At 40.5% G+C, this 21146-nt stretch overlaps 1 protein-coding gene across 4 annotated transcripts in view; it reads left to right on the forward strand.

The window, feature by feature from the left end:
• The first annotated feature begins 1434 nt into the window (after positions 1 to 1434).
• Positions 1435 to 21146, forward strand: part of setdb1b (SET domain bifurcated histone lysine methyltransferase 1b) — a 30805-nt gene continuing 11093 nt past the window's right edge. The window contains exons 1-9 of one of the 4 annotated variants that reach the window (XM_079895904.1): positions 1435 to 1487; positions 2877 to 2967; positions 12389 to 12615; positions 17987 to 18150; positions 19088 to 19131; positions 19477 to 19771; positions 19899 to 20100; positions 20186 to 20259; positions 20431 to 20621. In XM_079895904.1, the coding sequence (XP_079752030.1) occupies positions 2878 to 2967; positions 12389 to 12615; positions 17987 to 18150; positions 19088 to 19131; positions 19477 to 19771; positions 19899 to 20100; positions 20186 to 20259; positions 20431 to 20621 (1287 nt within the window). In that variant the 5' untranslated portion in view covers positions 1435 to 1487; position 2877. Of the gene's footprint in view, positions 1488 to 2191; positions 2211 to 2254; positions 2332 to 2876; positions 2968 to 10796; positions 11035 to 12388; positions 12616 to 17986; positions 18151 to 19087; positions 19132 to 19476; positions 19772 to 19898; positions 20101 to 20185; positions 20260 to 20430; positions 20622 to 21146 lie in introns of those variants that run through there. The other 3 variants (XM_079895905.1, XM_079895903.1, XM_079895906.1) reach the window with 3 other exon arrangements.

The following is a 21146-nucleotide window of genomic DNA, read 5'->3' on the forward strand; positions in this document are numbered from 1 at the left end:
TCCATGCCCTATTATTAGTGGTGCTTGCCAAAGGCAAGGCAACACTATTGTTACTGCTCATACTTAAACTTCGGCACGCTATTCCTCCCGCACCCTTTGACGTAGACCCATGAATGAGGCAGGATGATGATTGCAAAATTATCGAATCACTCTCTGACAGCTGTGTCCGAAACCGCTCCCCATCCACTACATTGTGCAGAATGTGCACTATATCGGGTGTTAGCCATTTTGTAGTGGTTTCCAACTTCTAAGTGAATGATATCATTCCCTACATTCGTTCACTACTTTATACCCACAATCCTCTCTGAATTCGAGTGTACATTCGATGTACACTTGCTGAAGCACTATTTACCAAAATCCAATGCGGAGAGGACTGAGCGCACGTGAAAGTGCAAGCGAGATTAAACCAGAGATTACTTTACAGCTTTCTTATTTCTGCTTTAACATTTATTTCATGCTAGTTTTAGGGGGGGGTTTTTCTACCTTTTTTATTTTTATTAATCATTACTTGAATAAAACATTAAAATATAGAGACAATATTATATAGATGCATTTTAAAATTAAATAAATTATATTTAAGGTAATTTATATAGTTATATTATTTTTATTATTAAAATATATTATTTAGGCAATAATATGGCAATATGGCAAATCCCATAGGGATTAGTGAACGAGTGAGCGGTTTCGGACACAGCTACTTCATTTCGTTTCGTTATCTCCTTGCAGATATAGTGCACTCAAATGCCATACACTGTAGGGATTAGTGAATGAGTGAACGAGTGAGTTTCAGACATCTTCGAGACAACTCGGAATTCCCGAGTCATATTAAATATTTGTTCACAATGAACGATTCGTTAACTGACCGACCCATCACAGGAAGATGTGATTCTATTGGTTGTACAATCAAAGCTCGCTGCTGATTGCCGCCTGCGAGATCGACTTCCATGGTTGCCAGATTGGGCGGTTTACCGATTTTAAAATCGCTAAAAAAAATCGATTTTTTTTTCTCCAAGCCCTAATATGCATGTTTTATGTTGCCATTTGAAATAACTGAAATGTTAAAGTGGGTTATTTTTTATGTCCATATATCCACTGTTTTTATGTTACTGAATGCTTTTTTTCCAAGTGACTTTAATTGACAATAAAGAGACTCATCGATAAGTTGATCGCATTATTTTCCGTAACATAAGCTTATAGTTTAGTAGAATAGTCTGATTGAGGTCAGTAGCCTACTTTTGCGTTCATTTGATTGAATATTGTTTCTAAAATTGGATAGGCTAAGTCGAAAAATGGGTCATTTTAAAGCTTGTTAATGATTTTAATGTGTTTTAAACGAGAAACAAGCCACACACAAAATTGGGCGGTTTTTTGGGCGGTTTTTGACGAGGTTTTGGGCTGGAAAACCTTGCTGGCACCTGGCAACCCTCACGGATCAGTTGCTGACTGACTGACTGACTGACTGACTTCCCGCATTAGCTACTCTTGAGGTGAGTGGAGATGGTTGTTGTCAAATATGCTGTTTTATAAATCCTTGTCATGTCAAATGTAGCTCTTTATTTGAATGAAATGTTGGCAAAATTATTCGTATTATAATACGAGGTGTAGTTTATATCGTTTTTGTTTACACTGAAGATGGTGATGCATAAGGGATGTCTACAGCTAGCCACACGTCTATCTTTGTGTGAAAACGTAAAATGATATTTTGTGTGTGTCTGATGGATACTACGTCCTTTGGGTTTTCTGTTTGTGTAGCTTACAATTGCTTAAATACTGCGTGAAAATTGTCGATTGATGCAAGTCGCTGCATGTCTATCAAGGGCAGCGTGTAGTCAATCACTCGCGTTTCTGCTGAGTTTAAAAATGCAACATCCAATCGAAGGCGGTTAGATTAGTCACCGGTGAAGAAATCCGGTGAGAACCGATTTCAGTTCACGCTCACTGACAGAATTCTCTAATCATAAACAACGTGCAAATATAATGTATGTTAGAAATTTATTTTGCGCTGTAGTTAGCTTTATTGAATATAACGGGAGTTCCATTAGTGTATTACTGGTATAACTCGAGAGTGAGTTGACATCCTTTGTTTTCGTGCCTTGCGGTCACGTGGTTCATGACATGTAACGGTTAGCACAAATCCACGCTGACAATCTGTTTGAATGGGTCCCAGTAGGATAGAGACGGCAGCTTCACTATATTTGCAGCAATTTTTGGTAAATATTAACGCATGAGGTGACGCATAACGCATTGATTACTTCATTGACGACATTTACAGTATTTTGAGGAGTGATGGAGAGACAACATTAATATGTTTTTCTTGTGTTTAACCCTCAGGTAACGTTAACGTTATTCCTTATAGACTATAGAATGGCAAGCCGTTTTAGCTTAAATGGTACCCAGTGTTACTCGTCGTAATTGCATTTTTACTAGTAAGAATTAAATTAGAGAGCTCTACAATTCAATTATGACTAGTAAAAATTACAATTACAGAGCTCTCTAATTCAGTTATTACTAGTAACAATTACAATTAGAGCTCTACAAATGAAATTTTACTAGTCAGGCCTATGTCTCCATTGACTTCCATTCATTTTTAATTACGGAGTTCTACAATTGAATTGTTACTAGTAAGAATTCCAATTAGAGAGCTCTATAATTCAATTGTTTCTAGAAAGAATTACAATTAGAGAGCTCTCAAATTCAATTCTTACTAGTAACAATTCAATTAGAGAGCTCTACAATAGCTATTCCTACTAGTAACAACTGCATTGGAGCTCACTATTCAGTGCCATCTCATTATGATAATCGTGCCTCATGTTTATTCATCTGGCAGGTATAAATAGGCAGGGTGTAATTTGTATTTATCTCTTCATATTTTAAAGGATGCCACGGAGAGGAAAGAGAGCTCAGGCTCAAATAATGCGTTGGAAAAAAGAGGGAAATGGAAAGACCAGACTCTGCAGGATTAACAGGGTACGATTGATATGTCTTGGATTTCAACATGCTCATTTCAGGACACCTTAATGCTTGGGACTAGGACCGTTACGATTCCTCGATTAAATTTGAGTGTTTGATTTGTAAAAATAAATAAATCACTGATTGCAATATACGCCTGATGATTAACTGGCAAAATACCAGAAATGGCACATTCATCAAACGAAAATCCATGAACCGTTTTTTTAAATCCCTTATATGGACAAAGGCATCCAGATATCGCTATAGCTGAATAAAACACAGATACAGATAGAGCTGTTTTGACGATGAAACATGAAGACAAAAAATATACAATTGCGACAATATATGGCTTATCTTTGTTCGTCTAGGTATTTTCAAAAGAATGAAGTAGCCTATATTTATAATTCAATGCTAATCATTATACCTTTATCACCCTATAGATGTGGCCATTAAGAATGCATGTTTTTTTTTCTTCACGGCATGCCACAATTCGTGCTGCGCAATGCCGCTGAATCCTGTCATCACATTTTTTTAGAATTTAAATAAACTAGTGCAAAATGCCCGTGCAAAATCAGTTTTTGTGTGTTTTTAGTAATTGTTGGTGTGGTGTGTTTTAATGCTCATTGTTACAATTATACAGCAAAAGTTCAGTGACATTTTTATTTGTGCATGGTAGAAAGCACACAGTGAACTCCGAGAAAACGCTATGCTTGAGCAAACAGCTTGTTAATAGGCTACTACAAATGATGCCCGTGAAAGAGACTGAACGCATTGAATAGGATATGTTTAGTTGGTGAATAGCATTGGCTATTATTACACAGTAGCGATAACATTTAGAGCACCAGAATGAAATATAATATTCAGAAGTAAACAGCATAGCTGACTTACAGATTCAATTAACATCCACAAATGAATAAGCTCGTCGATTCAGGGATCAGTGCAAAGTGCCTGTACAAAATCATTTTTTGTGTGTGTTTTTAGTAATTGTTGGTTTGGTGTATTTGAGTGCTCATTGTTACAATTACACAGCAAAAGTTCAGTGACATTATTTGTGCATGGTAGAAAGCAAATACTGATACTGACATACAATAAATGTGGAAAATTGAACTACACGATTCAGGGAGCAGGCTACACACTCCGAGAAAACGCTACTTAAGCTCCGCTGCTTTCTTCGACCCTCTCTGTCTCTGGTTCTGGGCTGTGCTCACTCAAGCTAGGTTTATACTCAACGCGTCCGCACGAGCGGTCGGAAGGTGCACGCAACAAAAAATGACGGCATTGCGTTGTGGGCGGTCGTGCGCGTTGGGTGCGCAAGACCCCATTTTGCTTGGCGGTGTGCATGGCTTTTTTTGTAACAGCGCGCGCGGCTCCGCATCCGAAGATGAACGACTTCGAGCCGAATCTGGCCGAGCTCGAACTTTTCACCACACCGGCACCCAGTTTGCACGTCTAAACTAGTTGCTTACATTTTAAAAAATGAGCATACAATAGCATAAAAAGTATTTTTAATTAACATAAAGGTCCATGTTTAATAAAAATGTTCACGAAACTTAATGAAATGTTTAGTGAAATTAGAAAATATGTAAGAGATTGTTAATTTAGTTATGTTGTATATACATTCTCATATATATATATTTTGTTTTAGTGTCACGAGTAATAATCTCAGGGTTTACTGGGTTTTACATGATTCTTTTTGTAGTGTGGTATTGGTGGTGGTGTACTAAAATAAACATTGTCACATGTATAGCTTTCTTCTTCTCACTGCTGATTCCTGATGGTTTAGAGGACAATTACTCGAGTTGCCCCCCTATCGTTTCAAAGAATAGTACTACGGCGAGCGCGTCAAGTATAAATGCCTTGTCCGTTTGGGGAGGTGCGCGCGCAGTCTGCGGAGACTCGCGCTGCGGAAAGTATAAACAAGGCTTCAGTGTGCCGTGTGAGAGGGGGAGTGGCCAGCGGCTAGAGCAGCAAAAGCCAGTGTGTGCTTCTTTTACCAATATATATTTAATGATATATTTTGCATTTCTAATCCAAACAACAAACAATCAAACTGGCACTGCACTTACTCATGCCGTAGCAAGACACCTGTCAAGTTTGAAATCTACCAGACTAACGGTTCGAGAGATATGCGAATAAAACACACACACACACACAGACAGAAAGACTTTCCCGTAATTTATAGATAGATATAATATACAGAAGTAAGCAGCGTAGGTGACTTATAGATTCAGTTAACATCCACAAATGAATGAGCTCTACGATTCAGGGAGCAGGCTACACAGTTTGACGATTCAGGGAGCAGGCTACACAGTTTGACGATTCAGGGAGCAGGCTACACAGTTTGACGATTCAGGGAGCAGGCTACACAGTTTGACGATTCAGGGAGCAGGCTACACAGTGAACTCGACGATTCAGGGAGCAGGCTACACAGTTCGACGTTTCAGGGAGCAGGCTACACAGTGAACTCGACGATTCAGGGAGCAGGCTACACAGTGAACTCGACGATTCAGTGAACTCGACGATTCAGGGAGCAGGCTACACAGTTCGACGATTCAGGGAGCAGGCTACACAGTGAACGTGACAATTCAGGGCGCAGGCTACACAGTGAACGTGACGATTCAGGGAGCAGGCTACACAGTGAACTCGCCGATTCAGGGAGCAGGCTACACAGTGAACTCGCCGATTCAGGGAGCAGGCTACACAGTGAACGTGACGATTCAGGGAGCAGGCTACACAGTGAACGTGACGATTCAGGGAGCAGGCTACACAGTGAACTCGACGATTCAGGGAGCAGGCTACACAGTGAACTCGACGATTCAGGGAGCAGGCTACACAGTGAACTCGACGATTCAGGGAGCAGGCTACACAGTTTGTCGATTCAGGGAGCAGGCTACACAGTGAACTCGACGATTCAGGGAGCAGGCTACACAGTGAACTCGGCGATTCAGGGAGCAGGCTACACAGTGAACTCGACGATTCAGGGAGCAGGCTACACAGTGAACGTGACGATTCAGGGAGCAGGCTACACAGTGAACTCGCCGATTCAGGGAGCAGGCTACACAGTGAACTCGCCGATTCAGGGAGCAGGCTACACAGTGAACGTGACGATTCAGGGAGCAGGCTACACAGTGAACTCGACGATTCAGGGAGCAGGCTACACAGTGAACTCGACGATTCAGGGAGCAGGCTACACAGTTTGTCGATTCAGGGAGCAGGCTACACAGTGAACGTGACAATTCAGGGAGCAGGCTACACAGGGAGCAGGCTACACAGTGAACTCGACGATTCAGGGAGCAGGCTATAGCACCGTGAACTTGACAATTCAGGAAGCAGGCTACACAGTGAACTCGACGATTCAGGGAGCAGGCTACACAGTGAACTCGACGATTCAGGGAGCAGGCTACACAGGGAGCAGGCTACACAGTGAACTCGACGATTCAGGGAGCAGGCTATAGCACCGTGAACTTGACAATTCAGGAAGCAGGCTACACAGTGAACTCGCCGATTCAGGGAGCAGGCTACACAGTGAACTCGCCGATTCAGGGAGCAGGCTACACAGTGAACGTGACGATTCAGGGAGCAGGCTACACAGTGAACTCGCCGATTCAGGGAGCAGGCTACACAGTGAACTCGCCGATTCAGGGAGCAGGCTACACAGTGAACGTGACGATTCAGGGAGCAGGCTACACAGTGAACTCGACGATTCAGGGAGCAGGCTACACAGTGAACTCGACGATTCAGGGAGCAGGCTACACAGTTTGTCGATTCAGGGAGCAGGCTACACAGTGAACTCGACGATTCAGGGAGCAGGCTACACAGTGAACTCGACGATTCAGGGAGCAGGCTACACAGTGAACTCGACGATTCAGGGAGCAGGCTACACAGTTTGTCGATTCAGGGAGCAGGCTACACAGTGAACTCGACGATTCAGGGAGCAGGCTACACAGTGAACTCGGCGATTCAGGGAGCAGGCTACACAGTGAACTCGACGATTCAGGGAGCAGGCTACACAGTTCGACGATTCAGGGAGCAGGCTACACAGTGAACGTGACGATTCAGGGAGCAGGCTACACAGGGAGCAGGCTACACAGTGAACTCGACGATTCAGGGAGCAGGCTATAGCACCGTGAACTTGACAATTCAGGAAGCAGGCTACACAGTGAACTCGAAGATTCAGGGAGCAGGCTACACAGTGAACTCCGAAAAATGCTACGCTTGAGCAAACAGTTTGTGAATTGGTTACTTACTACAAATGATGGCTGTGAATAAAATGAAGAGTTTGGTTCCAAAACGCGATAAACGCCATTTTTCAAAAAATTTAGTTCCCGCAAAAATCAGTATTGTATAGGCTCGGTATTGAAAAGTACATTTTTAATTTTACTTAAAATGCGATATCCGCCGTGTAATTCTGTCATGTTTTCTCCCTTTCTTTCCAAACCGCGACAAACACCAGTCTCCTTTCTCAGCAGAATGCGATAAATCCGCTCAACCAATCACAGTGCACCATTCCACCCATTGTAAACAGTAACGGCGGTGCTATGAATACACCCGGCATCCTAGTTTTCCTTATCTACTTTGTACTTTTTGATCGACAAACAAACAAAAAAATTAATACATTTGATGGCATTGATGAACCTGTGGTGGTTTCTGCCGTAGGGAAGAAACGTACGCCATCCAAATCTAATAATTTACGTGAGGAGATTAAGAAGATGAGGCACGCGGGAGGATGAAAAATGCCAAATGTTGCTTGTTCTCACACGACAGCATCAAACTTCTGTCACGCTGACACGTTGACCCCAGGGGATCTTTTAAAAAAGACTTTAAAGGAGAAGTTCACTTTTAAAATGAAAATTCTGTCATCATATACTTACCCTCATGTTGTTTCAAAGCTGTATGAATTTCTTTCTTCTGCTGAACAGAAAGGAAGATATTTAGAAGAATGTAAATCATACTAGAACGTGGTAAATCATGGCAAACTATGGTAAATCAAGGTAAACTGGTAAAACATGTTAGAACATGGTAAATCATGGTAAACTATTGTTAAGGGAGAACAGCTTAAAGACCCAGGACCAGGTATGATGAAAGAAGACCAGGAGTCGTGAGGTTCAATCAAATAGGTAAAAATTTCCTGAAGAATAGTTTGCAGTTTCATCGGTAGAGTCAGGTATCAAAGTCTCACGAGGAGACTCTACCTTACACAAAATCTCACACCAGTTATACCATTTCCAAGGGCGTGAATGACATCAGTTTATTATTGTTAAATTTGCTCCATTCCTTTCAGTTCCTTGTGGCCTGTGGTTCTGTGGTCCAGAAGCACCGCAAAAAATAAAATAAAAAAGAGCATTCTGGACAGTGGTAGGCATTTACCTAATTTGATTACGTTGACATTAGTTAATCAAATATTGTTAAAATATTTCATGTTCCATTTATTTTCCCATGCATGTCTCCAATTTAAAATTTGTTCTGTTTATTTCAGTTAATTGTGGGAATATTGATTGTGATCCAGCACCCAAATCAAAAACGTGGACAGTTCTTGACAGTTGTCTGGAATTCGGACACCACAGTTTCCCGGAGTTTGGTTCTGATGAGCTGTTCTGCAGCACACCTGACACCACGCTTGTTGCTCTCATGGAGTTTCCCCTCGCTCCAGCCACAGCTCTACTACCAAAGCCCACCGTCACTCCATCCAAAGCCCCCACCAATGAGAGATCCATGTGGCCAGAAATGCAGAAGAAAATGCACAATGCATCTAGAACAGGACTACACAGACAGACGTGCATTCATGTTCCACAGTGTCAGCCAGCTACCAGCAGCAAAATTTTGTGTGGATGGAAAAGCGGCGACGTGGCAGGCCCTTTTTTGCAGGCTAAAGAATGAAGATCAGGTCCCACAGCAGATTGGTAAAACTTTCTTCTTGGCCACTTGACAGCCTGGTCCTCTCTGTGATGGGGAATGAGATAGGAAATGAGGTGATCAGAAGAGACCAAAGAGAGGAGGAATGTAAGGAGTGCCTACTGCAGGATCAGCACATTAAAAATGACCATGATGGGGATGACCATGACATGGACTGCTTGCAGAGCCAGAGGTGGCGTGGGCATAAAGGCTGATGCGGAGAAAGACTGGCCAGAGGACACATTTGTGAAGAGTGTGGACCCAATCTTCATTAAGCTTATCATGGCATTCCATGACACCTTTAACTCTGTAGGCAAGAAAAAACAACAACAAAAACACACCATTCCTGCGGTCTGGCATGAGGGCACGGCAGGGCAAAGTGCAGCAGAGATCACCTTGGCCTATGTGACTGGACTAGAGAAAGAAAGAGACATCTGCCACAGCATCCTCTGGGTGGACAACTGTTCTGCTATCCTCCCTGGTCTGCCTTGTTAATGGTGATACCACCTCCATGGAGGATATCACTGTAGAATAGTTTGAAAAGGGACACACTTTCATGAGTGCTGACCGTTTTCACCATGGTGTCGAGCAGGAAATGGTCCTGGATGAGCACTTTGAGGATTTTGTGAAATGAAGAATGCTGATGTGCTGAATTGGAAGGATTGCACCAAAGTTGGGCAAGATGTCAGTGATTCAGCTACGACGTGGCTCCAGGAGCCTGTTCTTCAAACTAACCCATGTAGATGCTCACTTTACCGAGCTGGACTTCCTCCAGGCTAAGTTCGAGCTGAAGGTGCCCTCTCTCCTGAGAACACATGACCTGGGGGATTGAAGAGGCAAAGAAGAATGACATAATCAAAAAAAAAAAACATGTCCTTTTATGCCCCCAAACAAGGATGGCTTTCTGGTGTTCACTGTGAGCAATGTTGTGGAGGATGAGGAGTAAGAACACCATGAAACAACATGAAATGAACAGGATTCCAAGTTCACTTACTTATACATGATTTATTATTTATTATTCCAATCCCATGCATTTTAAATTTGTACATGATTTATTGTTATATCTTTGTTTTACATATTTGTTATATCTTGTTATATCTTTGCATTTCATTATTAATTAAATTAATGTTTTCTCATTAGAAATATCCTGATCTTGTATTTATTGAAATTATTCAGTGTCACCTATCTGCAGTCAACCTGTTAGTTTTGCTGCACACCAATTGAAGATTATCTTTACTGCTATGGAGGTATTGTCATGTCTAATGAATTAATAATGCCATCAGAATGCAACCAAAGCACAGGATAGCAATAAGTAGATGGCTATAAGTAATTGTAAATCATCCAAAATAATCTATTTTATTTCTAAAGCACGTTTAAAAACAACACGAGTTGACTAAAGTGCTTTACAGACCCTACCTTACAAAACATACACAAACACACCATGTTTTTACACCATAAAATACCACAATACAGGTGTTACTATAACGATTTTGTAAATGGTGATCAGCAACCAAATATTGATCATGTGGAAGTTCCTTCCTTTTGCCTTGGCATGACTTCTCACTTTGTGCAGACAATACAAAGGCAGAGCAAAAGTGAATGAAAAAACAATAAACAAAAATAATCGATAAACATAATAAGTCAACAATTAATGTTTTGTTTTAGAGTAACATGCACAGTGATTCAGTGAAGAGTCTGGCTTTTTGTTTGGAAAAAATGGTTTCGGACTTATTAATACTGTTTCGGTGTGGACAGTATTTTAATTATTTATTTTCATAGATATTTCAGTTGTAATGTTTTTATGGCGCCAGATTGTATTTGATTCACTTTGTGCGGTGTTTTGTAGTCCTGTAGAGCACTAGTGCGGGCATTTTTCACGGCGTGTTGCATTGTAGGAGGCGTGCTCTGGAGATTTCTTGCACGCAATTGATCACTTCAACTGCCACTCTCTCGTCACGCAAAAGCCGATTGGTCAGCTTGCACAATCATCATCAGCCAAACACATTCGTAGGTTTTTTGGTGTGGCTAAAGAGTGCTCGAAGACCGTGGAATTTGTCGAAATAACAAAATTACCAAAATGGCTGCGGTATAGGAAAAAGCTTTACACGCACTGCGCTTTGTGAGCCGGTCATTTAAAACACGGGAAAAGTAGAAATTAACAAAAGAGCTGGAGGCACAGGCACGTTAGGGGAGGTAAGCTAACTCAGTTAGCATCAGCACGATTCAATGAAGCTAACTTGACTCTGCATATTACTGATCTTTTTGTACATGTTGGTGATTTAAGAAAACCACGGTAACTTACTATGTTTTGTTGTGCTTTTTTATGAGAAATGATCTGTTTAGCCCTCTCATCCGTGTGCTGCGCGCCGTTTAGAGGTCTTGATTTGCAGGAATGGTGGTTGAAGTAACGTTGCACATACTGGCGCATTCTGGTGTTGAATACGGCTTTTCACCTTATTGGATGAAGATAATATTCCGTTTACAGTCACGATATCTACATGTCCAGATACGTTTCATTACAATCATGGGAAAATAGAAGGCTGGTGCCAAATTTATTCTGAAAATGTGGCACAGAAATGCTTCTTAAGTAGCATTATATTAACTTAAATTACAGCTGTATAATACAAGGGGCTGAAGTGGGTCAGAGTAGTCAATGTTTAGGCTTTACGTCTTAAAACTAAACTAACACAGATCAGCACATCTATCTACATTCACCCTAAACATTGGTCAACTAAAGAATTTGTGGTAACACTTTACATTAAGGTCTTATTAGTTAATGCAATAACTATCAATGAGCAATTTCTTACAGTATCTATTAATCTTTGTTAATATTACTTAAGAAAAATACCTGTTCATACATTTTTTTTGTTATTATATTATCTCAGATCTATTAAATAATTTTAACAGATGCAACTTTAACTTTTACTAAAACATTATCAAAAATTCAATAAAAAAAAAAAATATATATGTTTTGGAATAGCCATGTTAAATTTCTGACACAATGGGACTTTATTATAGAAATGTTGTGAAAGGACTGCATTGAGCAGTTTGTGTTAGGATGCCTTTCAATATCACTGTTGAAATGTTTTTGAGGAGAAACGTACTAAAATTCTTTCAGGTGATGTGTGGGTCTGATCCATAGTTAAATGGTTACTTCACCCAGAAATGAAAAAAAGAAATTGTTATTAATTACTTAAAATTAAATCTGAGAGATTTCTGTCTACGCAACTACTATTTTGTTGCTTCAAAAATTCCATAAAAAGAGATTGCAAAACTAATCCATTGACTGTCAATGGACGGAAAGAAGCTATTTTAATTAAATTTTTCAAAGATAAACAAAAGTCTTGCATGTTTCGATTGACATCATGAGGGTGATTAAATGATGACAGAATTTTTCTTTTTGGGTGAACTAACTCTTTATAATGAGAACATTTATATGTCTAGTGTCTGCCAGCTGAACTACAGAATGCACCTTTTAGATGTTGCTTTGTTTTATGATGTGATAGACTTTTACAACATTTTTAGCCTGTTTTCCTTTTCTTTCAAGGGTATGGAGGTGGATGCCAGTATGAGCTCAGAAATGGAGTTGGATCCAGAGTTGGAGGAGGAGTTAGGGGTGTCTTTGGACGAGCTGCGCAGGTGGATCGAGGAGCAGGTGGATGGCAGCGAGGCCGTGCGGCAGAGGAAAGATCAGCTGGAGCAGCTGCAGGACTGGGTTGAGAAGAGGGAGAAGGAGGTCTCTGAAATGGACACTCTTTGCTCTAATGCCTCAGAGTAAGTATAAAGTGTGTGAGAGTTTATGCACTGATATCAACACAGTATTTGTCTTCTCAACAATGAGACTGTCAAACTGCTACTCTGTTTCTTATACATTTTGTGGAACGTCTGATTTAGACATCTTCCAAATATGGAATGGAAATTAGCATTGATGAAACAAAACTGATGACAAATTGTCCCTAATAATCATCCGAGAAAAGGAGTTTTCCCATAGCATTTGCAACGTAATACTCGTTATCTCTCAGGGAACTGAGGTTACGTAAGTAACCGAGTATGTTTTGCCTTCCCTTCCACATGAGTCAGGTAACAAAACTGACAAAAAAAAAGTTTTATTTGACCCCAACGATAGTAATATTTCATACATTTCTCTCATTTTGATCAATATATAGATTTTTTTTATTATAGGCTACATTTCAAATTTTGCTCTGGACAATTTTTTATGTTTGTATTCAACATAATACCTTATTATCTCAATTAAATGTACTGAAATGAATGTATATGTGACCAAAAAAGGCTGTTTATTATTTTGGCCGGTAAAAAATATGCTTGGCTGGTGGATTTTTTCATCTACCAGTCCCCGTGGCAGGTGAGCCAAAAAGTTAATTTCGGACTCTGGGTGACAGAATGGAGAAAAAAAACCTTGAGAGAAACCAGGCTCAGTCGGGGCCAGTTCTCCTCTGGCCAACGAGCGAACAGTGTATGATTATGATTCAGGCAGCATTACAGGTCAGAAGTCAGATTGGATCAGAACATTCAGAATATTTATCCAGTTCCATCTGGTTGGAAGTCGGAGTCATCACGCCGGTATGGAGACGAGTTTGTTGAGGATCAGTGCCGATCACTGATGGGCAGTAACGCGTTAGAAGTAACGCGTTACTGTAATCCGATTACTTTTTTCAAGTAACGAGTAAAGTAAGGGATTTCAATTGCAAAAACAGTAATTAGATTACTGTTACTTCCCCGTAAGCAGGCTGCGTTACTGCGTTATACTGCGAGACTGTCTCGTGACGTGAGCCGTGACTCGTGAGTGGCAATGACATGAGCGCCGCGAAGTCAGTGGTAAACACTATGGCAAGCGATCGCGTTCAAAAGTCTTTAAACGAAACGCGTGAATTTTGACGCGTCAACACGCACCGTTTGTCCGTGTTCAGACGTCATGTTTATTCATGAACGATGTCGTTATGGTAAACTGTATGCACGTGCAAACATCAGACATTATATTTGTTCATGAGGGATAATGCATTGGTACGTTGTGAGTGATGTCAGTCTTATGTCATGATTTGTCATGCCTTTTTAAGTTGTTCGTTTAACGTTCTTTCCCAAGGTAGAAAAGTCAACAGCTCTTAGAATGGGTTTTTTATTTTAGCAAACTGCCAAAAAACCTTTTCAGACTGTGTGCAGCTGAACCAAGAAAAACTTAAGATTGCATGGAGCTGATAAGCATGAATGGCAGAAGAAAAAGACTGCAATTAAAAAACAAAACAAGAGAAAATAATTTTAAAGGAATACTCCACCGTCTTTTCATATTAAACTATGTTATTCCCTTAACTAAGACGAGTTGATACATACCTCTCTCGTCTCAGTGCGTGCACTCAATCGCTCTGGCGTGCGGCGACACTTTGTTCACTCAGTTCATTCAATACGGGCCAAGCAGAGAAGCTACTAAACACCTCCACGTTTTCCCTATTTAAACACAGTTACTCGCGTAGTGTAACTCCACCTAGGACGGTGACACAAAACAAAACGTTGCGCTTTTCTAAGCGTGTAAAATGGACGAAGTGCTTCCAAGCGCTTGCTATGGTATTCCGCCATACAATATAGTTATCCATTTTACACGCTTAGAAAAGCGCAACGTTTTGTTTTGTGTCACCGTCCTAGGTCGAGTTACACTACGCGAGTAACTGTGTTTAAATAGGGAAAACGTGGAGGTGTTTAGTAGCTTCTCTGCTTGGCCCGTATTGAATGAACTGAGTGAACAAAGTTTCGCCGCGCGCCAGAGCGATTGAGTGCACGCACTGAGACGAGAGAGGTATGTATCAACTCGTCTTAGTTAAGGGAATAACATAGTTTAATATGAAAAGACGGTGGAGTATTCCTTTAATGCAAGCAATAAAAAAACTGCACACATCAGCTGTGGAATAAAAGAAAAGAAATGCATGATCAACTAGATTAAGGCAAACTCCTGTCTTAATGTAAACCCTGTCCACCACCCCCAAAGGTTTCACAAAGTTATTCTTGCCACTGTAACTTATGGCTTCCTAAAGACAGGTTTATGGGTAAATAAATGAATAATAATAAAAAATATATACCAGGGCTCAACATTTAAGCCTTTTCATTTGTCCTTCGGTCGGTCATTCACCTGTCCGAGTAAAAACATTTGTTAGAACAGGAAAAAAAATTGATTTTTTTGTGTGTGTGTTGTAAATATAATTAATTCCGAATCAGTATTCTCATCAGTTCAGTCAGCTTTAACATATAAATCGGCATATTTATGATATTTTAACCTTTATGAAGGGCATTTTTCAAAAGTAACTAGTAAAGTAACTACAGGGTATCCGCGGGGTCTTGAAAAGTATTAAAAGGTGATAAATCAATTTTGGAAAAATTAAGACCCTTAAAAAGTATTAAAAAGTCTTATCACGGCTTTATAAAGTCTTAAATTTTGAAAGTATTTTTTCTGAATTAGCTGTCCAACAGTTTGAGTCCCAAAAACATTGTTAAAGTGTGTGAATTTAGTCATTTTTATTAAAAAAACGAACAGGTACATAAAAAACTAGGCTATTGTGGGTGCGTTCGTAAATTGCCTCTGAGAGCACCAGAGCGGGCAGGCGGGCGGAAGTTCAAAAGCACAATGTACGCTCTGGCGTTCCCAGTGTGTATTACAACGCACCGAAATGTTTTAAGAGAAGGTTGGTGAACGCATGAACATAATGCAATAATATCTGTCTGCAGAGCCGCAGAGCCACAGTTTTACCCCAGCAGTTTCACCCCAGCAGTTTCACCCCAGCAGTTTTACCCCACGCATGCGCAGTTTCATCACAACAGTTTTACCCGCAGAGTCCGTTTACCGTTACATTAACCCATACAATTTGTATTATGCATTTCCTTAACATGTATTTGCTAATCAAACACTTTATATGAACAAACTACTAATCTATAAAACACAATCGGTCTTCCGACCTTTTACTATTGTGTTGTTATGCGCGAGGGAGAGAGAGAGCAATACAGCGCTCTTGTTGTTTGAAGGCGGTGAGAGTGCGCGCACGCGGCCGGGGCTCTCTCTCTCTCTGTTTGTTCTTGCGCCCTGTCCACTGATCTAAATAATTAGTTGTCACGACGACTTATTTGTTCCCTCGTTTTAATAAATCGTGGACACGTTGAACTAATTCCCTCCCTCATTTTGATTTAACGAATTACAACGTGGCCAAAAACAGTTTGATACTATTAATTAGTGAATGCTAAAGACCTATTTTTGTGAATTGGTGAATATTCAGGTGAATTATTTCGTGGCCACGAATTAATAATGATTATTAAACTGTTTTTCTTACCTGTGAAGATAGCTCTTCAGTGAAGGCCGACTATTCTCGTACAGCTTTTTATTCCTTTTTTTTTTTGTGAATTGGTGAATATTCAGGTGAATTGTTTCGTGGCCATGAATTAATAATACCTCAGCACGTTTTACAAATTTACAACGTGGCCACAATATAGTAAAACGAGGGAACAAATTAGTATAACCTGCTGAGGTATTATTAATTCGTGGCCACGCTTGAAGTGGCGGTGAGGTATTAAAAAATATTGAGAAGGTCTTGAAAAAGTCTTGAAAAGGTATTAAAATTAACTTCAAGATTCCTGCATATACCCTGAACTAGTAAAGTAACTAATTACTTTTGAAAATAAGTAATCAGTAAAGTAACTGGGTTACTTTCTTGGAGAAGTAATCAGTAACTAATTACTTTTTCCAAGTAACTTGACCAACACTGGTGCCGATGGCTGTCATGTCGATGAGGCCTTCACAGGGCTGATGAGGCTGGCACCTCAGGGATGCGTTGTGGATGGGTCCAGGCACAGGTCCACCATCTGAACTGGATATGGCCCGGATCCGGCTGACTTCAGTGAACCTCGGAATAAACAGAAAGACTAACATTAGCGTAAATGCCATTCTTCTTATGATATAACGAGTACATCAAGTGTTATAGGAAGTGTCCCCGGTTCTGGCTGACCTAATATATGCAGCCTAATAATCATTTAACTGATTTGAATGATAGAAATGTATAATGTTCTATATGAAAGCCAGGTAAAAGATGCGTTTTTAGTCTAGATTTAAACTGACAGAGTGTGTCTGCTTTCCGGACAATGTTAGGAAGACTGTTCCAAAGTTTAGGTGCCAAATAGGAGAAGGATCAACCGCCTGCAGTTGATTTTGATATTCTAGGTATTATCAACTGGCCAGAATTTTGAGATCGCAGTAGACGTGACGGACTATATGCAGTGTTAATAGAACGGGACTAATTTCTCGGTCATACTTTCTGGTTGTAGTGAGAATTCTAGCTGCTGTGTTTTGGACCAACTCGTCTTTGTTTATTAAGCGTGCAGGGCAACCACCCAGTAGAGCATTAAAATAATCTAGCCTTGAGGTCATGAACGCATGAACTAACTGAACAACAGCACTTGCAAGACTGAAGCCAATATGGAGGGACAAGGACATCACCCTTAGATTAAAGCTCAGACTTATGTAAGCTCTAGTTAACTCCATTTTTCTGTATGCACATGACTTGTGGACACTGATGGCTGAGCTAGTGAAGAAAATTCAGGCCTTGGAAATGCGAGGCTTTCGAAAAATTCTGGGCATAAGCTACAAAGACCATGTGACCAACAAGGAAGTACGCAGCACCATTAGGCACAGCATGCTGGGCCTTATGAAGAACTCATAGCAACAGTCAAAAGAAGAAAACTGCAGTGGTATGGACATGTCACCAGATTCTCAGGGCTGGCCAAAACTGTTCTCCAGGCCACGGTTGAAGGAACAAGAAAGAGGGAGACCAAGGAAAAAGTGGGCAGACAATATCAAAGAATGGACCAGTAAATCACGAGTAAAAAGAAAAGAAAGAATTTGTCTTCTCAACAATGAGACTTCAGTCAAACAACCAAACTGTTTCTTAAAAGTTTCTCGAGAAAAATACAGTACTCACTGCAATATACAAATTCTTCCCAGTAACGTTGGCCGAAATATCATGTGGTAAACAACTTCAGCAACTGATACGCTGATCAAAAACACTGCACAAGTTCAGCAGGTGGAAGTTTCCACTCCATCAATTGCTGTGGGTCTCTGTTTGAGTGTAATCCAGTGCATAAATCTTTGTTTTTACAGGTCTGTGGTTCAGTGTGAAGCTCTGGTGAAGGACGTGTACAGTAAGATGGGTCTAGTGTATCGTGAGAGCAGTTCAGAGGATGAGGGTGTAGGCGGGGCAAATACTTCTGAGGTCATTGAGATTGACGACGATGATGACGATGATGTCATTGCTGTGGGATGTGGTAAGTTAGATGTTTTTAATTTTTTTTATTTTATAGATGTAAAAATTGTACAGTAACAAGTAGGGCTGAACGATATGGACAAAATTTCATATCTCGATTTTCATGCCAGATATCTCGATATCGATACAATACGATATGACTACGTAAGTGCTAAAAAAAACAATACATTTAGAGTTTGTAAAATACACACTGATGTCTATGGAAGAGGTAATAATAATCCTTTCCATTATAATTCGACACGTTTTATTCATATCAGATACACATTGTGTAAGTAACTTCAGTGTTTACTCTATTCTATTCCCAGTTCACCAACCACTTACTTTTAAGTATTTCGGGAGAAGTGGATGAATTCACGTGTTGTAAACATAGAGGTTGTAAATCCAACAGATCCGATTCTCTGAACTACGTCTGCGGCACAAACTAACACGGCGGCGCCCATCGCGCATACAGCTCAACTAACGCGATCGTTTTAAAGGTGTTTAAACAACAATATACTTCCACTTGCATGTATTTGACAATCGGAATATCAGATATTTCATGCCATAGCTAACATATTTGTGAATATTCTGAATAAAAAAGGAAAAATTACATAAAAGCAGATTATCATTCATTCAGCGCTGTTGCTGCTGCGGTGTGTCACGTGACAAGCAATGACGCGTCACCATGGAAACGCCGCCCCCACTCTCACAATATAGTTCCCACGTCCCTGGTAGTGTGCGCGCGCTGGCTTTAGCGGTGCATTCAAGGGCACTCGTAAAACGGATGTTTGTTGTGACTGCCAGAGTTGTATGCAGGGCGAGCGCGGAGAGGGGAAATCAATATCGTCTATATCGTTGCTTTTTCGATAGTAATATCTTGAAAGTTCATATCTCGATATAGATACGATAACGATATATCGTTCAGCCCTAGTAACAAGTGTGTTTGTTTTGCTCCACAGTGGTTCCTCCCAAGAAGGTTGTAACTCCAGCCAAGGACCCAGCGGTAAGACAGATGTGAAATTTGACCAACCACTCTAAAGGTGCTGTCACATTTATAATTTTTCAGTGAATTTTAATTGGCGAAAATTCACATGATCAGGAATTTTCTGTTTGGGTGTAGATTTTGCATTGTATTCAAGTTGGTCATGCAAATTCGCCACGTTGACCAACAGAAAGCTGCTTGGTTTGAAAATGACCTATGTCTGAGCTGTGCTTCATACTTTGCTACACTATTGACACTAGATCTGCTGAAATTGTGACCGCACCTTAATGCTATACTGTTAGTACTTAATAAAGTTATTTGTCAGGTGCTTTAGTTGATGTTTCCTTTCCTGGATTATATTTATAGTTGAAGGAGGCTTCAGCTGCCCTTCAAAGAACATCTCAGCAGGTGCAGAACCTGGCCCAGACGGTCAACAGAACAGTCCCATCGGGTATCGCCACATCTGCTAAAGCCCCCTCCACACAAACACACGGTGCTCTGGCTGTTCCAGCTGTGTTTATGTCCTCAGGCCCAAGGAACGCACCCACTCAACCGAACCCTAATATTAAACAGGATAACATCAAGCTCGACATGACACTTTTGGGTAAAAAACGAACCAAGACATGGCATCGTGGAACACTTGTTGCCATCAAACAAGTGGGTAAGTGTATGTGGTTTATTAAATTATTGAATAGTACTGTACATTTCGCAACTGCTGTGTGTGTTTTCAGTAGGCTAAAATTGAATCTCAACGCTTAATCCATTCTTTTGATATCAATTGTTCACAGGAAACAATTTTAAGTACAAGGTAAAGTTTGAGAATAAAGGGAAGAGTCTTCTCTCTGGTAACCATGTGGCATTTGACTACCACCCAACATTGGAAAGACTGTTTGTTGGTGCCCGTGTGGTTGCCAGGTACAAGGATGGCAATCAAGTCTGGCTCTATGCAGGCGTAGTCGCTGAAATGCCCAACAGTAAGAACCGTATGAGGTAAGATGAACATAAGATCTTGGGATTGTTGGATAGAAGACATTGCAAATGGTCAACCTAATATGCTGACTGAATGTTGTTGCAGGTTCCTGATTTTTTTCGATGATGGTTATGCCTCATATGTGGGCCTGCCTGAGCTCTATCCAATCTGTAGACCATGTAAGAAACGGTTTTCTTTTTTCAATTTCCTGCAATTTCTGTTTTTGCCTTCTCTTTAAGTAATATCAAACACTTGTTATTTATTTGTAAAATAAAAATAATAATAATTGCATGAAATAATTTGTTATAATGGATCATTCTCTATTTCTCTCTCTCTCAACCTGGATTCAGTGAAAAAGACATGGGAGGATATTGAGGATGCATCATGCAGAGATTTCATTGAGGAGTATATCACGTCGTATCCTAACAGGCCCATGGTGTTGCTGAAGCCAGGGCAAATTATAAAGACGGAATGGGAGGGGACATGGTGGAAAAGCCGTGTGGAAGAAGTGGATGGCAGCCTTGTCAAAATGCTTTTCCTGGTCAGTTTGGCACTACATACAGCTAGAAGTGTTATAGTTAAAGATAAAAAAAAAAAAAAACACTTTCTGCTAGATCTCTCTGATTGTCCTTTATGTCCAGTTATGTTCATGTGCAGAGTTGCTGTGTGTTTAAAGCAACACTAAGTAACATTTTTTACCTTAAAATAATGTTTCCAAAATGGTTTCAGTGGTTCATCAAGTCGTAACAGGGTGAAAGGCACTTCTGGATTCGCTTTGGAGCCCTATATCTGCTATAACCGCGCTATGCAAGTTTGCCAAACCGGGTCGCGTTTCTGTAGTTCGAATGAGACATAAGAAAACTACAAATTTGACTTGCTTTACGTCAAGCGTTACAATAGTCATTATTTAGTTTTTCTTCGTTTCTGATGTCGCAATACATCATGCTTTCATGAAATCATGCAACATACTCTACCTTGTCTGTTGACATCGTTCATTCAAAGCCGGTGCTGGATAAACAGCGAGCGTGCGGGCGACAGTAGGCTGCGGGCGGCGAAATTATTTACG

This window comes from Squalius cephalus (genome assembly GCF_949319135.1).
Source record: "Squalius cephalus genome assembly, chromosome: 15".
Classification (NCBI taxonomy): Eukaryota; Metazoa; Chordata; class Actinopteri; order Cypriniformes; family Leuciscidae; genus Squalius; species Squalius cephalus.